This window comes from Hylobates moloch, unplaced genomic scaffold (assembly GCF_009828535.3).
Source record: "Hylobates moloch isolate HMO894 unplaced genomic scaffold, HMol_V3 SCAFFOLD_7, whole genome shotgun sequence".
In the NCBI taxonomy this organism is placed as follows: domain Eukaryota; kingdom Metazoa; phylum Chordata; class Mammalia; order Primates; family Hylobatidae; genus Hylobates; species Hylobates moloch.
The window spans coordinates 112,582,794-112,599,947 of NW_026652282.1; the positions used below are offsets into that span (position 1 = coordinate 112,582,794).

At 36.4% G+C, this 17,154-nt stretch overlaps 1 protein-coding gene across 3 annotated transcripts in view; it reads left to right on the forward strand.

Annotated features, from left to right (window-relative positions):
* STK26 (serine/threonine kinase 26) overlaps window positions 1-17,154 on the forward strand; it is a 70,724-nt gene that overhangs the window by 37,683 nt on the left and 15,887 nt on the right. For all 3 annotated transcript variants that reach the window (XM_058441740.1, XM_032757620.2, XM_032757619.2), the window contains one exon: window positions 11,088-11,318. In XM_058441740.1, the coding sequence (XP_058297723.1) occupies window positions 11,088-11,318 (231 nt within the window). The remainder of the gene's footprint in view (window positions 1-11,087; window positions 11,319-17,154) is intronic.

The following is a 17,154-nucleotide window of genomic DNA, read 5'->3' on the forward strand; positions in this document are numbered from 1 at the left end:
AATTAGGATACCTGTTTTATCATTCATATATTAACAGAGTCTTTGTCTTTCTTTCATTGTATGGCCTTTTCCCCCTTTCCAAATGAATATTTTATAGTTAGGGCTTGTTATCAATCCCAGGCCATATTTATGTAACCTCCTGTTTAGTCAGTAATAATCCCTGTAATTTTAACATTAATGCTCCTGGTTAAACCTGATACCTGGTTGAATTGTGTATTTCTGTATGTATTTAGCACAATGAAATTAAAAGAAATTTACAGCAGAGTGGTATGCAAACTGTGGCTCTTCAAGGCCTCTAATCTTTGCATTAGAGTATGAAATCATCCTGGATGCTCCAGGACATATAGTAGTCATGTGGTTCTGGTTAATAGTGATTGCAGATGTGCTTCTAGAATCAGATTTATATATACCACTGATATGCATCCTTGTGTGTGTGGCTACTACCAACTCTTCTTTGAGTATAGCTCCATATTCTTTCGAGAATTGCTGTTTTGCAACCCGAATAACTGTCTCCAGTTGAAAGAAAAAAATCTCAACGTTGTGACTTCGCAAAGTTTTTATTATGTTAATCACATGAAAATAGGGATTGACTTAAAATTTCATACCTTTGTTAACATCCGTCAGTTTACTGAATATAGTCTCCCTTTCGCCAAAAGTCAGAAGTCAAGTTGCAAATGAAAAGATAATCACATGCCAAGGATTTCATTTTAGGAGGGTCCCCAGGTAAATACCCTGCAAACATCCAACTGCCATGGTGTATAAAGGGCCGTACTGGATACTGTGAGGATAGCTGCCACTGAGTAAGGCAGAGCCCTATCCTTAATAAGCCTGCTATTGAAAATAGAAAGTCATGGCAATGAAAGAGAATGCAAACATAGTAAAATGTGTGCTCTAATGGAGGCACAAGTAAACTCCTGTGGGAGGGCAGAAGATGAAGCAATGGATTGGTTAATCAGGTTCCCCTAGGGGGATGAGAAGGCTTGTTTTGTTTTTAATTAAAGATGCGATTTTCAGAGATGGAGAAGGAGAGCAAGGTATTGTAGACTGAGAAAATGGCAAGAGTCAAAGGCTCAAAAATTTAAAAATAGAGTCATTTCCTAATGGATCACTGTATTTAAGTTTGTATGTCTAAGGTATTACCTACTGAAGCATTGGGCTTGAAATATGTTAAGATATCCCTGGAATTTTCCCTTTGGAAACTTAGTTTCACTGGATGTTCAAATTCTCTCTCTCTCTCTCTCTCTCTCTGTGTGCGTGTGTGTGTGTGTGGAGACATATATATTTATGTTACACACATAGAGAGAGATCTATATATATATATATAGAGAGAGAGAGAGAAACATGTATAGATCTATATAACGTCTATCTATATAGAGAAGCATATATATATATATGTTACTTTCTGAGTACTGCTTTATGTTCTGAGTGAATTTACTTCACAACTAGGAGAGAAAGACAAATAGAACTTTAGGTCCTGTGTGAGCTGAACTTATTAGGTCCTTATTTAGGTCCTGTATGAGCTGTATGAACCCCTTGACTTCCTCCGTGATAGTCACGTGTATATAGTGGGACATGGCCAGTGTGAAGGATGAGAAATCAGTCTGGACAATGACTCATTCTACTGCTCTTTATCTATTCTTGGTGTCTAGGCCCACTTCATTACAGTATTAGAGTGCTAGGGCTTGAATACGGTCTACTAGTGATTTTGAATTTCTTACTGGAACAATGGCGTGGTATATAATTTTCATTTGAGCTATTGTGTGCTGTTATAGGCTTGGCCACATGACCAGTACCAATGAATCCATTACCTTGTTTCAAAACTAGGGTTGGTGATTGCTAGTGATGAAGGAAGGGGAACAAAGGGACTTGGCTTCTAATACTTCACAGATTCACACAGCTTCAGAGCAGTAAGGGATTTAAAGATTGAATACACCTCTCTCCCTCATACAGATGGTGAAATCGACATTAAATCACTGATTTCTTGTAATTTTCAAGATAAGCGAAATTAAGTCAATTTTTTCCTGACCTCTCTGCTCTCTTTACCTCTGTAGTACTTATGAGAAACCAGACCTCTTTTTTCCTTTGGAATGGCTGTAAGGTCAGAGAGGAATTAGCTAAATGATGCAATGGAATTTGCATCCAGCATTTATTGTGATGATAGCCTTGACTTTTGGTTTATTGAGAGAAGAATGTGATTGTTTGCAGGATGTTTCCTTCCCTTTACCCATGGATATAATTAAAGGTTTAAGGGAACTTCAGATCCCAGAGAGTCAGTAAAAAACAAAAAACACAAAATTAGTTATTTCTTTTCACTTAAAAGGGCTTATATCCAAAGATGATTTACCTGGTTGAATGAAATAATCTGACGTTTCTACTTTTAATTAAAATAACAGGAATGTGAAGACCTCCATATTTGTGAAATGGAGCTAATGAAAGTGCTGCCTATTATGACTTTGGTTCTTGCTTGAGGATTTTTAAGATAAGGAAAGTTATTAAATTTATTCTCGTTCTTTCCATATTTCATTTTTCTTTGGAAAAATGTGACATGTGGTTAAGTGACAATAGAATCAAAGAAATGTCTCATTCTTCTTTACTCCATTGTAAAATGAACTGTCTTACAAACATGTAAAGAACAGCATTCTTCGCATCCCAGAATGTATCCTGCTTGCTTGCTTGTTCTTTTCCTCTGATCTGAGCTGGGGTAAAAAGAGGAATGCAAGTTAGGAGGCAGAGGAAGCTCTTCTCCTATCCTATCGTGAGTAGGAGGAATTAAGATGAAGGAATATTATCAATTATTCTTTTGTTCTTAAAGATTAAGTAGACTCAAAATTATTAGTCAGGAGAAACTCCTCAAACTGCTGTTATTCATACACTATGTCAAAATCTTTTGTAATAATTTTAATGAAGTTATCCTTTACTAAAATATCTCATTCTAAGTATTTTTGCTAATGAGATGCATTTAAAAATAAGAATAATAAAATAAAGAGAAGATGAAAAAGTACTTATACATTTAATTTTATTTCTGCCGTATGAACACATTTTTCTTGCTGCTATGCACAAAATTGCTGAAAGTTTAAAGAGTTGCCTTAATAGTATGAAATAATACTGTGTGAGACCTTTGACTTTGTGCTTCACCACTGAGACCAGGATTGGAGTGCTGTTGCCTCATTCATCTCAAAACTGCCTTTTAAGTAGGTGGGTAAAGATAAGGAGTCAACTGTGAGTTGATAAAATGCTGTCTGATGACCACAAGGAAGCCCAGGGTTGATGTAACGACATATCCCTACTACATTTCATTTATCTCATTTCATGCATGTAAAATCTGGGAATTTGACTGCTACTTTATGTTGCAAAGGCAAGTTATAATAAACTTTGAGAAAGTTTACCACAAAAATAGGTAAGCTAATAACATTTTCATTGTACACTTAGTTAAAATATTTTGAGCCCTTATAAATATGGAAATACAAATTTAAATGACTGTCCACATAAAGAAATTTAACCTCAAGCCAAATTCTTCATGTTTAATTTGAAACATATACAGACATACTTAATTTTTATCTTAGTTCTTATTCTGTCATATGCAAAATATAGTGGAGCTAAGTATTTTACTTTAGAAATATAAATCACAGGGATCTCTTAAGAATTCCATAAAATTTTATCTGATAACTTGTAGTATGAACCTGAAGTTGTGCAAAGTAAAAAATTACTCTGATAACATCACATTCTTCAAAGGTTGGAGAAAATTTTGTGGGGAGTTTATTTTATTCTTCTCATTATTAAAGTAATCTGAGCATGCATGGTCATTTGAACAATTCTAGGCCTGCATAAACCTAGCACAAAATTAACAATTGATGCTAAATGTTGTTTTTTATTCCTGGACAATTTCATCAATTTGTGGGGGTTTTTAAATGAACAGAACTGGAAACCTTAGTATTAAGAGTTACTGAAATCTACAACAAATCACTGACAAAGCTGGAATTGGAGCTGTTGGATTCTTGACACTGGATCCTATGGGAATCATGATATGGAATGGCATCACTACTTTATCTCCTACACTCTAGAGGCTAGCCCATTCCAGTCTAGTTATTGACATGGAAAAAAAAATAGTCTGAGAAATGCCAGAAAGTCAAGATTACTTACGAATCATTTTTCTTTAAAATTGTAATATGAAATATTTGGTAGTTGTGCATACATATGGGGGCCAATCAATTGCATAGTGGTTCAACAATTATTAAAAAATTGTATCATTTTCACCAACATCTTTCCCACCAACCCCTAACCACCAGTCTGGTTACCACTCTACTCTAGTTCTATGAGGTCAATTTTTTAGATTACACATGTGAGTGAGATAATGCAGTATTTGTCTTTCTGTGCCTAGCTTTCTTCACTTAGCATACTATCTTGCAGGATCATCCGTGTTGTTGCAAATGAAGGAAAGGATAGAAAATTTTAGTTAGGAGGAATAGGTTCAGAAGATATACTACACAACATGGTGATATAATTAATAATAATATGTTGTATTCTTGAAAAATACTAACAGAGTGGATGTTAAGTGTTCTCACCACAAAGATAAGAAATATAGCATGTAATGCATGTTAATTAGCTAGATTTAGTCATTTCACAATGTATATACTGTATATTTCAAAACATCTTGTTGTATATGATAAATACATACAATTTTGTCAATTTAAAAAATTAATAAAAATTATATCAGTTGAAATATAGAAAAGTCCTATTTTAAATTTTTTCAATTCTCTTAAGTTTAAATTTTTCAAATTCTTTAAGCATTGGAATAGTAGAGTAGACATTAGACAATTGTGTGATCTCTTTACGATGGAAAATAATTTTGCTTTTATAGAAAAAGGGGTTATAGTTTAAATTACAAATAAATCCTAGCTGTAGTGAAGGAACCTTAGACATAACAGTCAAGAGATCTGCGTTCAGATTTAAGCTTTGCTACTAGTTAACTACCTTTTATCTTTGAACAATTTGTAACCTCTCCAGGGTATAGTTTCCTCCCTGTAAAAATAGATTTTGGACAAGTTTGCTAAGTTCCTGTTCATCTCAAAGATTATCTAATTCTTTTAATTTCAAGAGTCTGTATCTCTTCTTAACTTCTCTAAGACTTACCATCATTTTAACATAAATGGCCTTAAATTACATAGCTTCCATTTAGTGATCCTAGCCTAGGACAAAACGGGTATACAATAAATGCTTGTTGCTGATGGTGATGATAAAGAGTTGGATTGAATGACCTATGTACATTTCCTTCCATTTCTAAAAGCCTGTGATTGAGAGAGCAGTCAATTGTATTTGGATTATATCTGGCACTTAAAAAAGATAGTGTCCCGTTTTCTCGAACTCAGCACTGGTAAGAGTTATACGGCTGTTGACATTAAAATTCTGTTTTTGTTTGTTTGTTTGTTTTGTTTTGTTTTGTTTTGTTTTGAGAAAGGCTCTCACTGTGTTGCCCAGGCTGGAGTGCAGTGGTGTCATCATGGTTCACTGTAGCCTCGCCCTTCTAGGCTCAGGTGGTCCTCCCACCTCAGCCTCCTGAGTAGCTGGGACCACAGGCACGTGCCACCATGCCTGGCTAATTTTTTGTATTTCTTTTTTAGTAGAGATAGGGTTTCACCCTGTTGCCCAGCCTTGTCTCGGACTCAGCTGAGCTCAAATGATCCACCTGTCTCAGCCTCCCAAAGTGCTGGGATTATAGGCATGAGCCACTGCACCTGGCCTAAATCTCCTTTTTTTTTTTTTTAAATGATATCTTGATTAGGAAACATTCAGCAAACATTTTAGGCAATGTTCATAAGGGCAAGTGAAAAATCTTAACACAGGCGATCATAATAGAATAGTAATTTAATTTGAGGCCCATAAACCAACTAGAGAATGACTTTTATTTATATGCATTCTGCTTCTTAGATGACAGAGATGACAGGAAACTGTATATACATGGAAGTAATCCAGAAAAGCATTTCATCTCTAGCCTGGGAGAACTGATTTGATTAATTTAAACAGGTAGCTAACTAGGTGTATCTCTGGTTTAGTACATTGTTAGGCTGAAGTTTTTAGTTGCTCTCTGTGATTGTCAGGGCACTTTGTATTCACTGCAAGTCACTCCTGGTGTTCCCACTTGAGGACTTCAAGGAAGTAAGAAATCTTCTTTTAAGCCTTGATATCATTAGCACATTATTTGCTCATTATTTCCTGTAACACTCCTCCTCATCAATGAGTCACTGATAGGCCTACATATAGGCCAGTCTTTGTAAATGCTGTAGCAAAAAGTTATTTTATAGCTACAGCATTCGTAGTATGGGCTTTATTAAGGTAGGAAGGCAGGTGCAAAACAATTCAACCTTACTCAGCTTGGTTCTTAGTTCTGGAAGATTCTTTTAGGACACCTGAGTTGAACCCTTCCAGGTCAAATCCTGTGAGAAATCTGCCTCCTCTTCCTTACATCTATTATGTTTTCACTCTCAGTCCCAGAGTCTTACTGGGGGTCTTAGTTAGCTCGCTCAAATTCAAAGAACTAGATTCTTTACCTTGGTTCTTTCCCACATTTTGCTCTCCAGGTCCCCATTCTGCGAGAACTCCAAGACTAATTCTAAATCTGTCTTCAATGTTCTTGTTTCTCCTGGCCACCAATTCCTAATGCCCCCCTCCACAAGTTGACCCATTTTCTACTAACTAGATCTAAACTTTTATCCTTCATCAATGTTGGCTGTTATCCTCAAAACTCTGTCATCAATCACATCTTAACCTATTATAGGCCCTATCGATGATACATAGACTATATTGGGTATAAACAATGTTTAAGAATATGTATACAAAGAGTATGGGATATGTTGCTTGTGTTTTGACAAACATTATGTTTCTAATCTTGAGTCATCCCTCGGGGTTCCAGGATACCTTCTTCTCCTGTGTATACCAAAATTGGTGCATACTCAAGTCATGCAGTCGACCCTGCGGAACCCACATATATGAAAAGTCAGCCTTCCCTATACATGGGTTTCACATTCTGGAAATATTGTATCTTTGATCTGTGTTTGGTTGAAAACAAATTCGTGTGTAAGTGAACCTATACAGTTCAAGCCCATGTAGTTCAAGGGTCACCAGTGCTAATTTTAGAGACATATCCTTAGAAGAAGTATTGTAGAATTCATTTTTAAAAATATAGGTATGTATAGTAAATGCCAAATTCCTCTTAGTTTTACTTTAATCTCCAAGTTGTCCACTTTTAATGTACAGAATTAGATGAGACCCATATGCTTGCCTGGGAAAAATAAGAATAATGGGTTCCCTGTAATCAAGGATACAAATTTCACATCCATCTGCTTAGTGGTTCCCAAGTGCTGATGTCGAGACTAGTATTCAAATGAGTACACAGGAATCATCTGGGGTGCCTTTTCAGAAGTATTGGTTGCAAAGCCCCAATCTCAGATAGGCTGAATCAGTAGTTTTGGGGTAAAGCCTAGGTATCCACATTTTAAAAGTGATATAGGTGGTAATGTATAGCCAGGATTGGAGAGCACCTAGAGAACTTGTAAGAGTTCTTTCAGCTCTCTGTTTCTGTGGTTTAAGTATCCAAGAAGCCTTCTTCTATCTGCTCCTGACTTTGCACAGGAGACAAGCAAGATGTTCACCTAACATTGTTTCCTTTTGGACTTCTTCAGAGTATTTCCATACTAAATAGTTGTTGTTGTTATTGTTGTTTTAGTGGTAATGATACCTTCTGAATAAGACTTAAATTTCTAACAGTGTACTTATAGTTGAAGAGTGCAAATTCAAGTTAAATAACAGATAAAACAGGGCCAAGGAATAATCTGATTGCCCTGAGGAGGTGGATCTTTGAGGTTTTCATTTTCGTAGCCCTGTTTTGGTATGGCATGTGGAAATCGTCTGCCATTAATAAGTCAATATGAGCTTAATTTAGCAGTTCCTCCTATTTGACACTACAGAACATAGAGCTCTTTTTTTGGGCAGCTTTGAGAAGGCAACACAAACGCAGATAGAGTAATAAATTGTGATTTTTGCAGTAGAGGTAAGGAATATTTAGAAATTTCAGTATTTTTTATTATTATACTTTAAGTTCTGGGGTACATGTGCACAACGTGCAGGTTTGTTACATAGGTATACATGTGCCATGTTGGTTTGCTGCACCCATCAACTCATCATTTATATTGGGTATTTCTGCTAATACTATCCCTCCCCAAGGTCCCACCCCCTGACAGGCCCTGGTGTATGATGTTGCCCTCCCTATTTCCATGTGTTCTCATTTTTCAACTCCCACTTATGAGTGAGAACATGCAGTGTTTGGTTTTCTCTTCTTGTGTTACTTTGCTGAGAATGATGGTTTCCAGTTTCATCCATGTCCTTGAAAAGGACATGAACTCATCCTTTTTTATGGCTGCATAGTATTCCATGGTGTATATGTGCCACATTTTCTTTATCCAGTCTGTCATTGATGGGCATTTGGGTTAGAATTTCAGTATTCTTAAAAGAATATTTGATTTGGATGGAGAGGGAGCTGACTTTTCTTAGAGGTTCCAAAGAATGATGGGAATGATTAGGCAAACTAGATTCTTTATTTAGGTGGCTTTTAATTGCATTCCTTGGGATGTTTGCTATTTATTTATTTGATCTTTGCCCTTGTGATAAAAGCAGGAAGGAAACCTGTCTTAATAAAGCCTTAGGATACTTTGGTTTAAAATGATGAAGGGGGAGTTATAACTTTTGTATTATCTATCAGGGATTCAGGATTAGTAAATGGGGCAGGGGTCTCTATCCCTTAGCTAGGTAGGGAAGTGAGGTTATATTAGTGAAATCTTGTTTTCATGATTCCCTCCACTCTGAAAGTTGGTGTTTTGTAGGAGCATTGTTAGACCCAAAATAAAAGAGTAGGAAGTGCAAACATTGTGTAAATGATGGATCTTTCTCTTTTTCTGTGTCTAACTTGCTATTCCTCAATTTAAAATCTCAAACTATATCCATGGATTAGAGTTTACTTCAGTGCTTCTTTAAAATGCAAAATGTGACCTCGTTTGAAAATTTTTGATTTACATATTTGCAAGAACCCATTTATTGTAGGAAGCAAGGAATAGCCATATCCTCCCTGAGGTTGATTGTTTCAATCAAATCCTTTTAAAACACTAATTAGGAAGTTTAAGAGTTCATTTTTTTCCCTTAACAACAGAAGATTCTTGTTATAAAGTTAATGAATACATACACTTCGCAGAGTGTCTTATCAGAAGATATATCCTATGTATCTTCAAATAAATGATACATTTCCAAATTTTAGAATTGTTTTATAACTGTATCAGAAAAACAGAAATACTTTTTTTCCAAAGGAAGTTATAAGGAGGTGAACCCATCAAGCTATGTAGTAAGTATTTTTTCCACAAGGTATTACAAAGCCAAGAACCATCACCAAAACTAGGAAGAGGTAACTGCGGGTTAGCCACTATGTATTAGTAGTCACAATGAAATACAATGTCTTGGTAAAAGAGGACACCAAGGAAATCAATAATGATGGCACTCAAGTTTTTGAGAAGGTATTATAACAAAATATGGGCATTAAAAATGCATTTGCAACCTACTGGAAGCCTAAGCTATTTTTAAAAGCCCATATGGAAAGCTCAAGATGTGTTTGTTCCATGTGGGTACTGGAGGTGGGTGGGGATACACAAGTAGCTTGCAGTCTCAGAGACTTCTATATGGAAAGCACAACTTTTAGAAATGGAAAAAAAATCCAATCAGAGAGAATGGGGAAGCTTATAAGGTAAACAGGTCATGTACAAACTGTATTTTAGGCTATGTAAAAAGAGAACTTGGTGAAATTCTTTAAAAGCAGTCATGAGTTTTGGAGTTACCTCAAAAGGTAGTGGTTTACTGGAGTAGTAATGTGTGCATTTGGTGATCATGGTGCAATGAACTTGATAAGAGAAAAACAGTATTTTCAATGGCCTCTTTGTCTAATAAAGGAAGATAAAAGGGACATGCTAACTCCATAATTGTCTTCTGAAATTGATGATGAAGTGAAACTAGGTAAAACTGTAGTAAATGAACAGATATTCTAGGTCCAGTTAACAAATTAGACATGATAGCTCACCAGAACTTTATAGAATCCTCTTATATTTTGAAGGAACTCAAAGTTTTTGATTAATAAAGCACTTAATGTGCTTTTGGCAGGGTTGGCAATCTTGAGTTTCTACTTGATCAGCAGTATATTTTCAGCAATATGAGTTTAAGTAAGTATATAAAGTTTGTCTTGGGGTAAAATTTTAATTCAAAATTGTATATTATAAGATACAGAATATTTCTGAATCAGGAAACAACAGTGAATTTATAAATCTAAGTCATGCCTATACATTTGTTAACCTTAAAAGCCTATGTTTATTCCAGATTTTATTGTAGTGAAGTGTTAAATTATTCTGGATCTTCACTGTGACATGAGTTGTAAAAAGTTCAATGTATTACCATTTTCTCATGATTACTAGCAATTATTACAAAGGTACAGAATCTTAGTTCAGCTATTGATGATAACATTACATATAGATAAGATTCCAACTAAAGAAAAACAAAGACCTGTAAAGCCTGGAGTCTTTTGTGGTCTGTGTTATTTAGATGGCGGTTTGGAAGTGTAGCTAAGATGATTGGGATATCCGAGTTGGAGAGAGAGGAGTGTTAAAAGGTAATATTGGCAGAATGTTAGAAACTTAAACAGTTCACCTTAGCTTGGGTTAGATATTCTCCCACTGTTGCTACATTTGCATTAATGTGTAAACTGTGTATAATCAGCGGCTTTATTCCAAAAAGTGCCTGATGTTTTGGCATGCACCGGATATATTTGCTGTGTGAGAATGTTTGTGGTAGCAGGATCAGCTAAGCTCGGTTAGTGTGTATGATTCACTAGAAGATGGACTAGCTGCCTGTTTGGGATTACAATTGTTCTAACAAAGCACAAAGGAGTTTGTATGCTTTTACAAAAATTTGTTACTGGCTTATGTGATTTATTTTCCTTCATTAAAAAAATTTGATTCAAGACATTTGTGTTCTTTCTTTTTCTCTTTCCCCACTCCCTTTAGAATAACATAGCTGATCCAGAAGAACTGTTCACAAAATTAGAGCGCATTGGGAAAGGCTCATTTGGGGAAGTTTTCAAAGGAATTGATAACCGTACCCAGCAAGTCGTTGCTATTAAAATCATAGACCTTGAGGAAGCCGAAGATGAAATAGAAGACATTCAGCAAGAAATAACTGTCTTGAGTCAATGTGACAGCTCATATGTAACAAAATACTATGGGTCATATTTAAAGGTAATGTGTGTGCTGTATTATTTAAGTCATAAGGTATTTTCATTAGAAGTTTTTTAATTCTATTTTTTTGAAAGGCAATGTCTTAAATTAGGATTTGGCAGTCTATGGCCTCCAGGCAGAATCCAGCTCCATTTATAGTGCCAAATAAACCGTTGTTAGATTTAGCAGCTGTATCCTGAATGCATCCCAGTACTCAGCTGCACCCCTTTTCCACACCTGAACTTTTGGTTTGATGGAGGAGCAGAAATGCAGCTGGTCCTGGAGACATCCTTTGTCAGGAAAGAGCTATCCCCCTGGGTTTCCAGACACTATTCTCAATGGTCTTGACTGTCTTAACCTCAGAATTGATGGGACATGTAAGTATGTCACTTATTTCATTGAGTTATGGTAGTTATTTACACATTTCTCTTCCCCACCAGGTTGTGAGCTCCTTCATAGCAGGGAGTTTAGCTTAAGCAGTCCTGGTACTTACATTCCTTAGCACAGGGTATGGCACATCTTAAGCACGTGGTAAATATTTGTTAAAATGGAATTAAGTGGAATAACATCTGCCTCCCCCTCCAAATAAAAGTTGGATTTGTACTGGTTCCAGGATCATGGGATTAGCAGACACCTAAAGTTCCAGCAGATGGAGATGTTACTACATAGCAGAAAACTGGTTGGTAAAACCCAGTGGTTCTTGGGTTCCAGAGTTAGAAGTCAGGATTCGTGTCTGTTGAAATGTGAATAATAAATAGTTGAAAAAAAAAGCCCCCACGAACTCTAGCTTAGTTTGGAATTTGAATCACTTTAAAATTAAAATTGTTTATCCTTCATTTGAAGGATTGGAAAACTGTATTGCAGTTTTTCAAATGAAGGCTGTGCTAGATCTTTGCTATTTAGGGTTTAAAAGGAGGGAAGTGTTTGTTGTTACTGGTTGATCTATAGGCCAAAAAGAGTATATGTATAACTAATTAAGCTGTTGGCCTGCGCAAAAATTAATGCTATCATTTTATGCTCTGCTGACCAAATAAAACTTCGGATATCCATCTATACCTTTACCAAATAACCTGTCTTCAAGTTCACAGATTCTTTCTTCTGTTTGATCAGTTCTGCTATTGACACTTTATTGTATTGTTTCATTTCATTCATTGTATTTTTCAGCTTTAAAATTTCTGAGTTTTTAAAATGATTTAATCTACTTTTTAAATTTATCATTTTGTTCATTTATTGTTTTCCTGATTTCACTTGTTTCTTTGTATTTTCTCGAAGTTTGCTGAGCTTCCTTGACACAATTATTTTAAATTATTTGTCAGGCAGTTTATAAATCTCCATTTATTTGGAGTCAGCTACTGGGAAACTACTGTGTTCTTTTGGTGGTGAGATGTCTCCTTGGTTTTTCATGTTTATTATTGCCTTATGTTGATTTCTCTGCAGTTGGTAGAGCAATCGCCTCTTCCAGACATTACAGGTTTCAATGTGAAAAGACCTTCTTCCTCTGTAGGACAGTGTGAGAGCAATGGCTGGGTGGGTTGCAGTGGTTCTGGCTCCAATGAGGGCATAGGAGCATAGTCCCTGTGCAGCTTCGTCACTTGAGATTAGTGTTGACAAAGATTGCAGGGATCCTCAGTGGTCAATACCTTGGGTGTCTACAACAGTGGCGAGGGCTGTTTGAGGTCTTTGGTGGCAAGAGCTGCTAGGGTCCCCCGAGTCTCTTTTTCTTCCACCAGAGAAATCATAGCTGAGTAGATCCCTTTTGGCATTGGGTCTGCTTGTGGGCCCACTTGAGGTGGCACTAGTGTCTAATGAGTGATGCCCATGGAGTGGCCACAGAACTAAGGCTTCAAGCATAGGCGTATCTGGAGGGACATGCTCTGGGGCCCAAGCCAATAGTAATACCAACATCCTAGGTACGAATACCCCCTACTGCTGCACAGAGCTACAGTGGCCCTGAGGGTGGCGTGGGGCCTAGCAGTTTGTAACATCTGAGCTGATGTCTGGAGCATAGGCACGCTCAGAGGGACCTTGTCTCCAGAGCCTGGGATGTGAGCTAGCTCACTATGGCAGTGATTGGCTCAAGTATCTGAGCTGTGGGTGGGTCCAGTGCAACCACTCAGCTGGTCTGGAGTACAGAACACAGGCTAGCTTTCAGTGGTGACTGTGTGGATGTCTGGAGCATAGGCACACTCAGAGAAACCTTGACTCCGGGGCCCTGGGGTGTGAGCTAGCTCACTGTGGCAGTGGCTCCAATGTCTGAGGTATGGTTGAGCTCAGTGAAGACACAGAATCTGGGTCTGGAGTGTAGGCACTAGTAGAGCGGCCATGACTCGGAGGTCTGGAGCTGCACCAGTTTTCAGAGTGGTGGCTTCTTTCTCCATGTGGCTCAAGAATGTCTTCTTGAGATGAGAGAGTTTTGTAGTCATGTATCCCTCTCTGGGGTTCCCTGGCAGAAATGGCTGTTGGCTACCTCAGTAGCAAGAGATGCCAGTGTCCTCTGCAGAGCAGGCCACTGGGGACCATGATGGCTTCTACTGTGTAGTGATACCAATAGCCTCCACCTTTCATCTTTGTTCCTAGACATTTCCTGGCCTCTCAGGTATGCTGATGTCATCAGTGATCCTTTCTGTGGAGATATTCTTTCTTTTTTGCTCCACTGTGTTGCTGCAGATTGTTAAATAGGCCCTTGAATCCTTCCAGGGTTACTTGGGTTTGTGGATAGCTGTCTATATTTGGGGGCTTTTTATGTATATGTGGAGGGAGGGTGTGATTAAAACGGTATCTCCTCTGCCGTCTTAGTGACTTTGTCATCGCTTTCCATCTATCTGTGTCTATATTAGTTAATACTGATATAGAAATTTATCACAAATTTCATTGCCTGTTTACAAAACCTGACATTCTAATATTGGATGTATGTGGTATGAATGCATAGTAGAATGAATCATTAAGCAGCCAAACAGCCACTATATATTACACACTGTATTAGATGCTGAAGATATAAAAGTGAACAAACTCACTACTGCTGTCAAGGCACTCACAGTCCAGTTTTGCACTGAAATGATGCCAATTTTATGATTAAAGTATGTACAAGGTATAGATGATGCATAAATAAGTAAGTAGTCACTTCTGTCCTTTTCAGGAGTGGCATGAATAAAAGGCCTCCAAAAGGAGATGATAATGCTAGTAATTTCTATCCAATTTCAACATTTACTTCTAAGTGTTAGCTATTACTCTATTTTACTACATACGTAATTATTTGCTCCTTTGTGTGATAATTTTGCTGTCATATTTGTTCCTAAAAAGCTAATTCAGCTCATCATATTCTTTTTTAAAGATCTCATGAGTGATTACGCAGTCTCAGTAGTTTTAGGTTCTCCTCCTAATTCCCATACAATTCCTTGGTGGTACATAGCCCCAGGAATTTGTTGTCGTGTGTGTGTGTGTGTGTGTGTGTGTGTGTGTGTGTGTCTGTGTGTGTATCATTTGCTCATTCTGGTTTACTCTTTCTGGATTGAATCCCAGTATTTCCAGACTCACTCTAGGGCAAACCTGAATCCTTGCTACTTTTAGGCACCTGTGACAAATACACTATTTTTGGTTGCTGACCTAAAATATTAAAAAGCCCTATTTAAAATGGCTATTCCATAATATATTGAAAATTGGTACTGATATGGTTTGACCATTTTATTGGTTGCTTATTTATTCATATTCAATACTCCCATGGAAAATGAGTGACAGCTCTATCTTCTTTTCCTAAGATTTCATATAGAGTGTTTTTTAAGTAGCGCAGTAGTATACATGTACTAGTCACCCAGTATTTACTTAATCTTTAAATAATTAAAAACTAGTTTTTTGTTTGTCCCAAATTTTGATTGTAAAGTGTACTCAGACCAGCCAGTGCTACAAAACCATTGTCCAAGATAGCTTCTTAAGGGATTAAATCAAATTATTTTTATCTCCTTCCCATCATTAACTAAACTCTATGATATAAAACACTACTTTGAAGAACATGTTGCTTTATGATAAAATTGTAGAAATGTGCAGCTGGCTTATGTTGACTATTTGTGTTCTGAATCTATTTAAAGTAAATAAATGTGTGTGTATATACATATGTCTCTCTACAAGACATATGTATATACACACAGAGAAAGAAATATTCTATAATCTTACAACGTTTTCATACCATTTATTTAAATCACTTTCTTAAATTGACCAACTCATTTATTTTCCATTTATATTACAACATAGTATGACTGTGTGGGTTTGTATTTTTTTCTAAACTAAAATCACGTCAAATAGAACAGGATTCTGTTTCATGTAGTCAACATAAGTCAAGGCCACATCCTCTTTGTACCATCAGGGGACTGTGTTATCAGTCAACTTACATACTTATTGTGGCCCATTGTTCCATTTCAGGTGACATGGAGGATTTTGTGAGTCAAGTTAATTGAACAAACTGGGAAATGGGTTGTTCTTACACAGGATGTCATCCATAACTAAGGCCTCACTGTAAGCTGGAGGAAAAGGTTATTACATCTGAGAGAAAATTATATGCTCTTTGAAACTGTATGCAGTTGTAGTGATTTCCTTGAGACATGCAGAAAATGTACTAGGTATTCATTTTAACTAAGCTCACTGTATAACTTCATTTTTAAAAACAAGAGTTAAAAACCAGACAAACACATCAGTATGACCACAGTTCACTGGGCAGATTTTAGTTCACTGGGCAGATTTTCCTGACAAAGTTAGTCTTTATGAAGAGTGCTAAAATAAGCAAACCCTTCCCTTCTGATCTCATAATATTGGAATAATCTTTTATAATCTTTAAATATTTTTCTAGTTCAATGTAAATCTTAAAATGACACTCAGGCATTGAATAGAATTTGAATCATGCCTTTATTTGCTGCTGAAAATTGCCTTTAGATTTCTATGTATGTTAAGGAAATATTGCCTCCCACCCACCATCACCAATATTTATGAAAAAAAAAAAGAATTGAATGAAGTAAAATATTTCAGAATCGTCTGTATGGCTTTTTGGCCTTCTCCTTATTTTTCACTGAAACCGTATGTGCTTACAGCCAGTGTATGTATGCTCAATGCCTCTGGAATATTCTTTTATTGTTAACATTTGTTTTGGAGTTCTCTTATAAAACTTAAAGAAAATGGAGGTTGGAAAGTTTGTTCCTTCTTAAAATGTTCTTTTCTCAAAATAGGAATAGCTTTAAACTTAATATAATACACCTCTAAGAAGCCCCATGTTAGATTCAATTCAACAGATGCTTATTTATTAATGCCTACTATGTGTATTCCTCTTCTTTTGCATATTGTGGTTAATCTCATCTACTTTAGTCTGACAACTTCTAAATTGATGTCTCTGGTTTCATCCTCTCTGTTCAGCCCCAGATATGTGTTTATAACTTGCTTCATATTAATAGCCTGCTTATCTGTGAGTACATCAAGTGCAATAACCCTCAAACTAGGGAGGTAGCATTTGAACTAAGTCTGGAGTATGATTTTGGTAGGGGTTGGAAGGTGCGAGTGGGGTAGGGACACAGCATTCCAAACTGGAAGAAAATGACTTAGAAGTGGTAAATTTTCTAGCCATATTCTTGGCAAGATGATCTCTACTGTCATTTCCAGTTTTATAAAATCTTATGTGCTGTATGTTTTTTTTTAATCAGGCAAAATATACTTAACACTAATTTTGCCATTTTAAGTGTACAGCTCTGTGGCATTAGCTACATTCACATTGATTTTGTGTTTGTTTGTTTTTTGGGTGTTTTTTTTGTTTTGTTTTGTTCTTTGTTTTTTTTGTTTTTTTTGTTTTTTTGTTTTGTTTTTTTTTTTTTTTTTTTTTTTT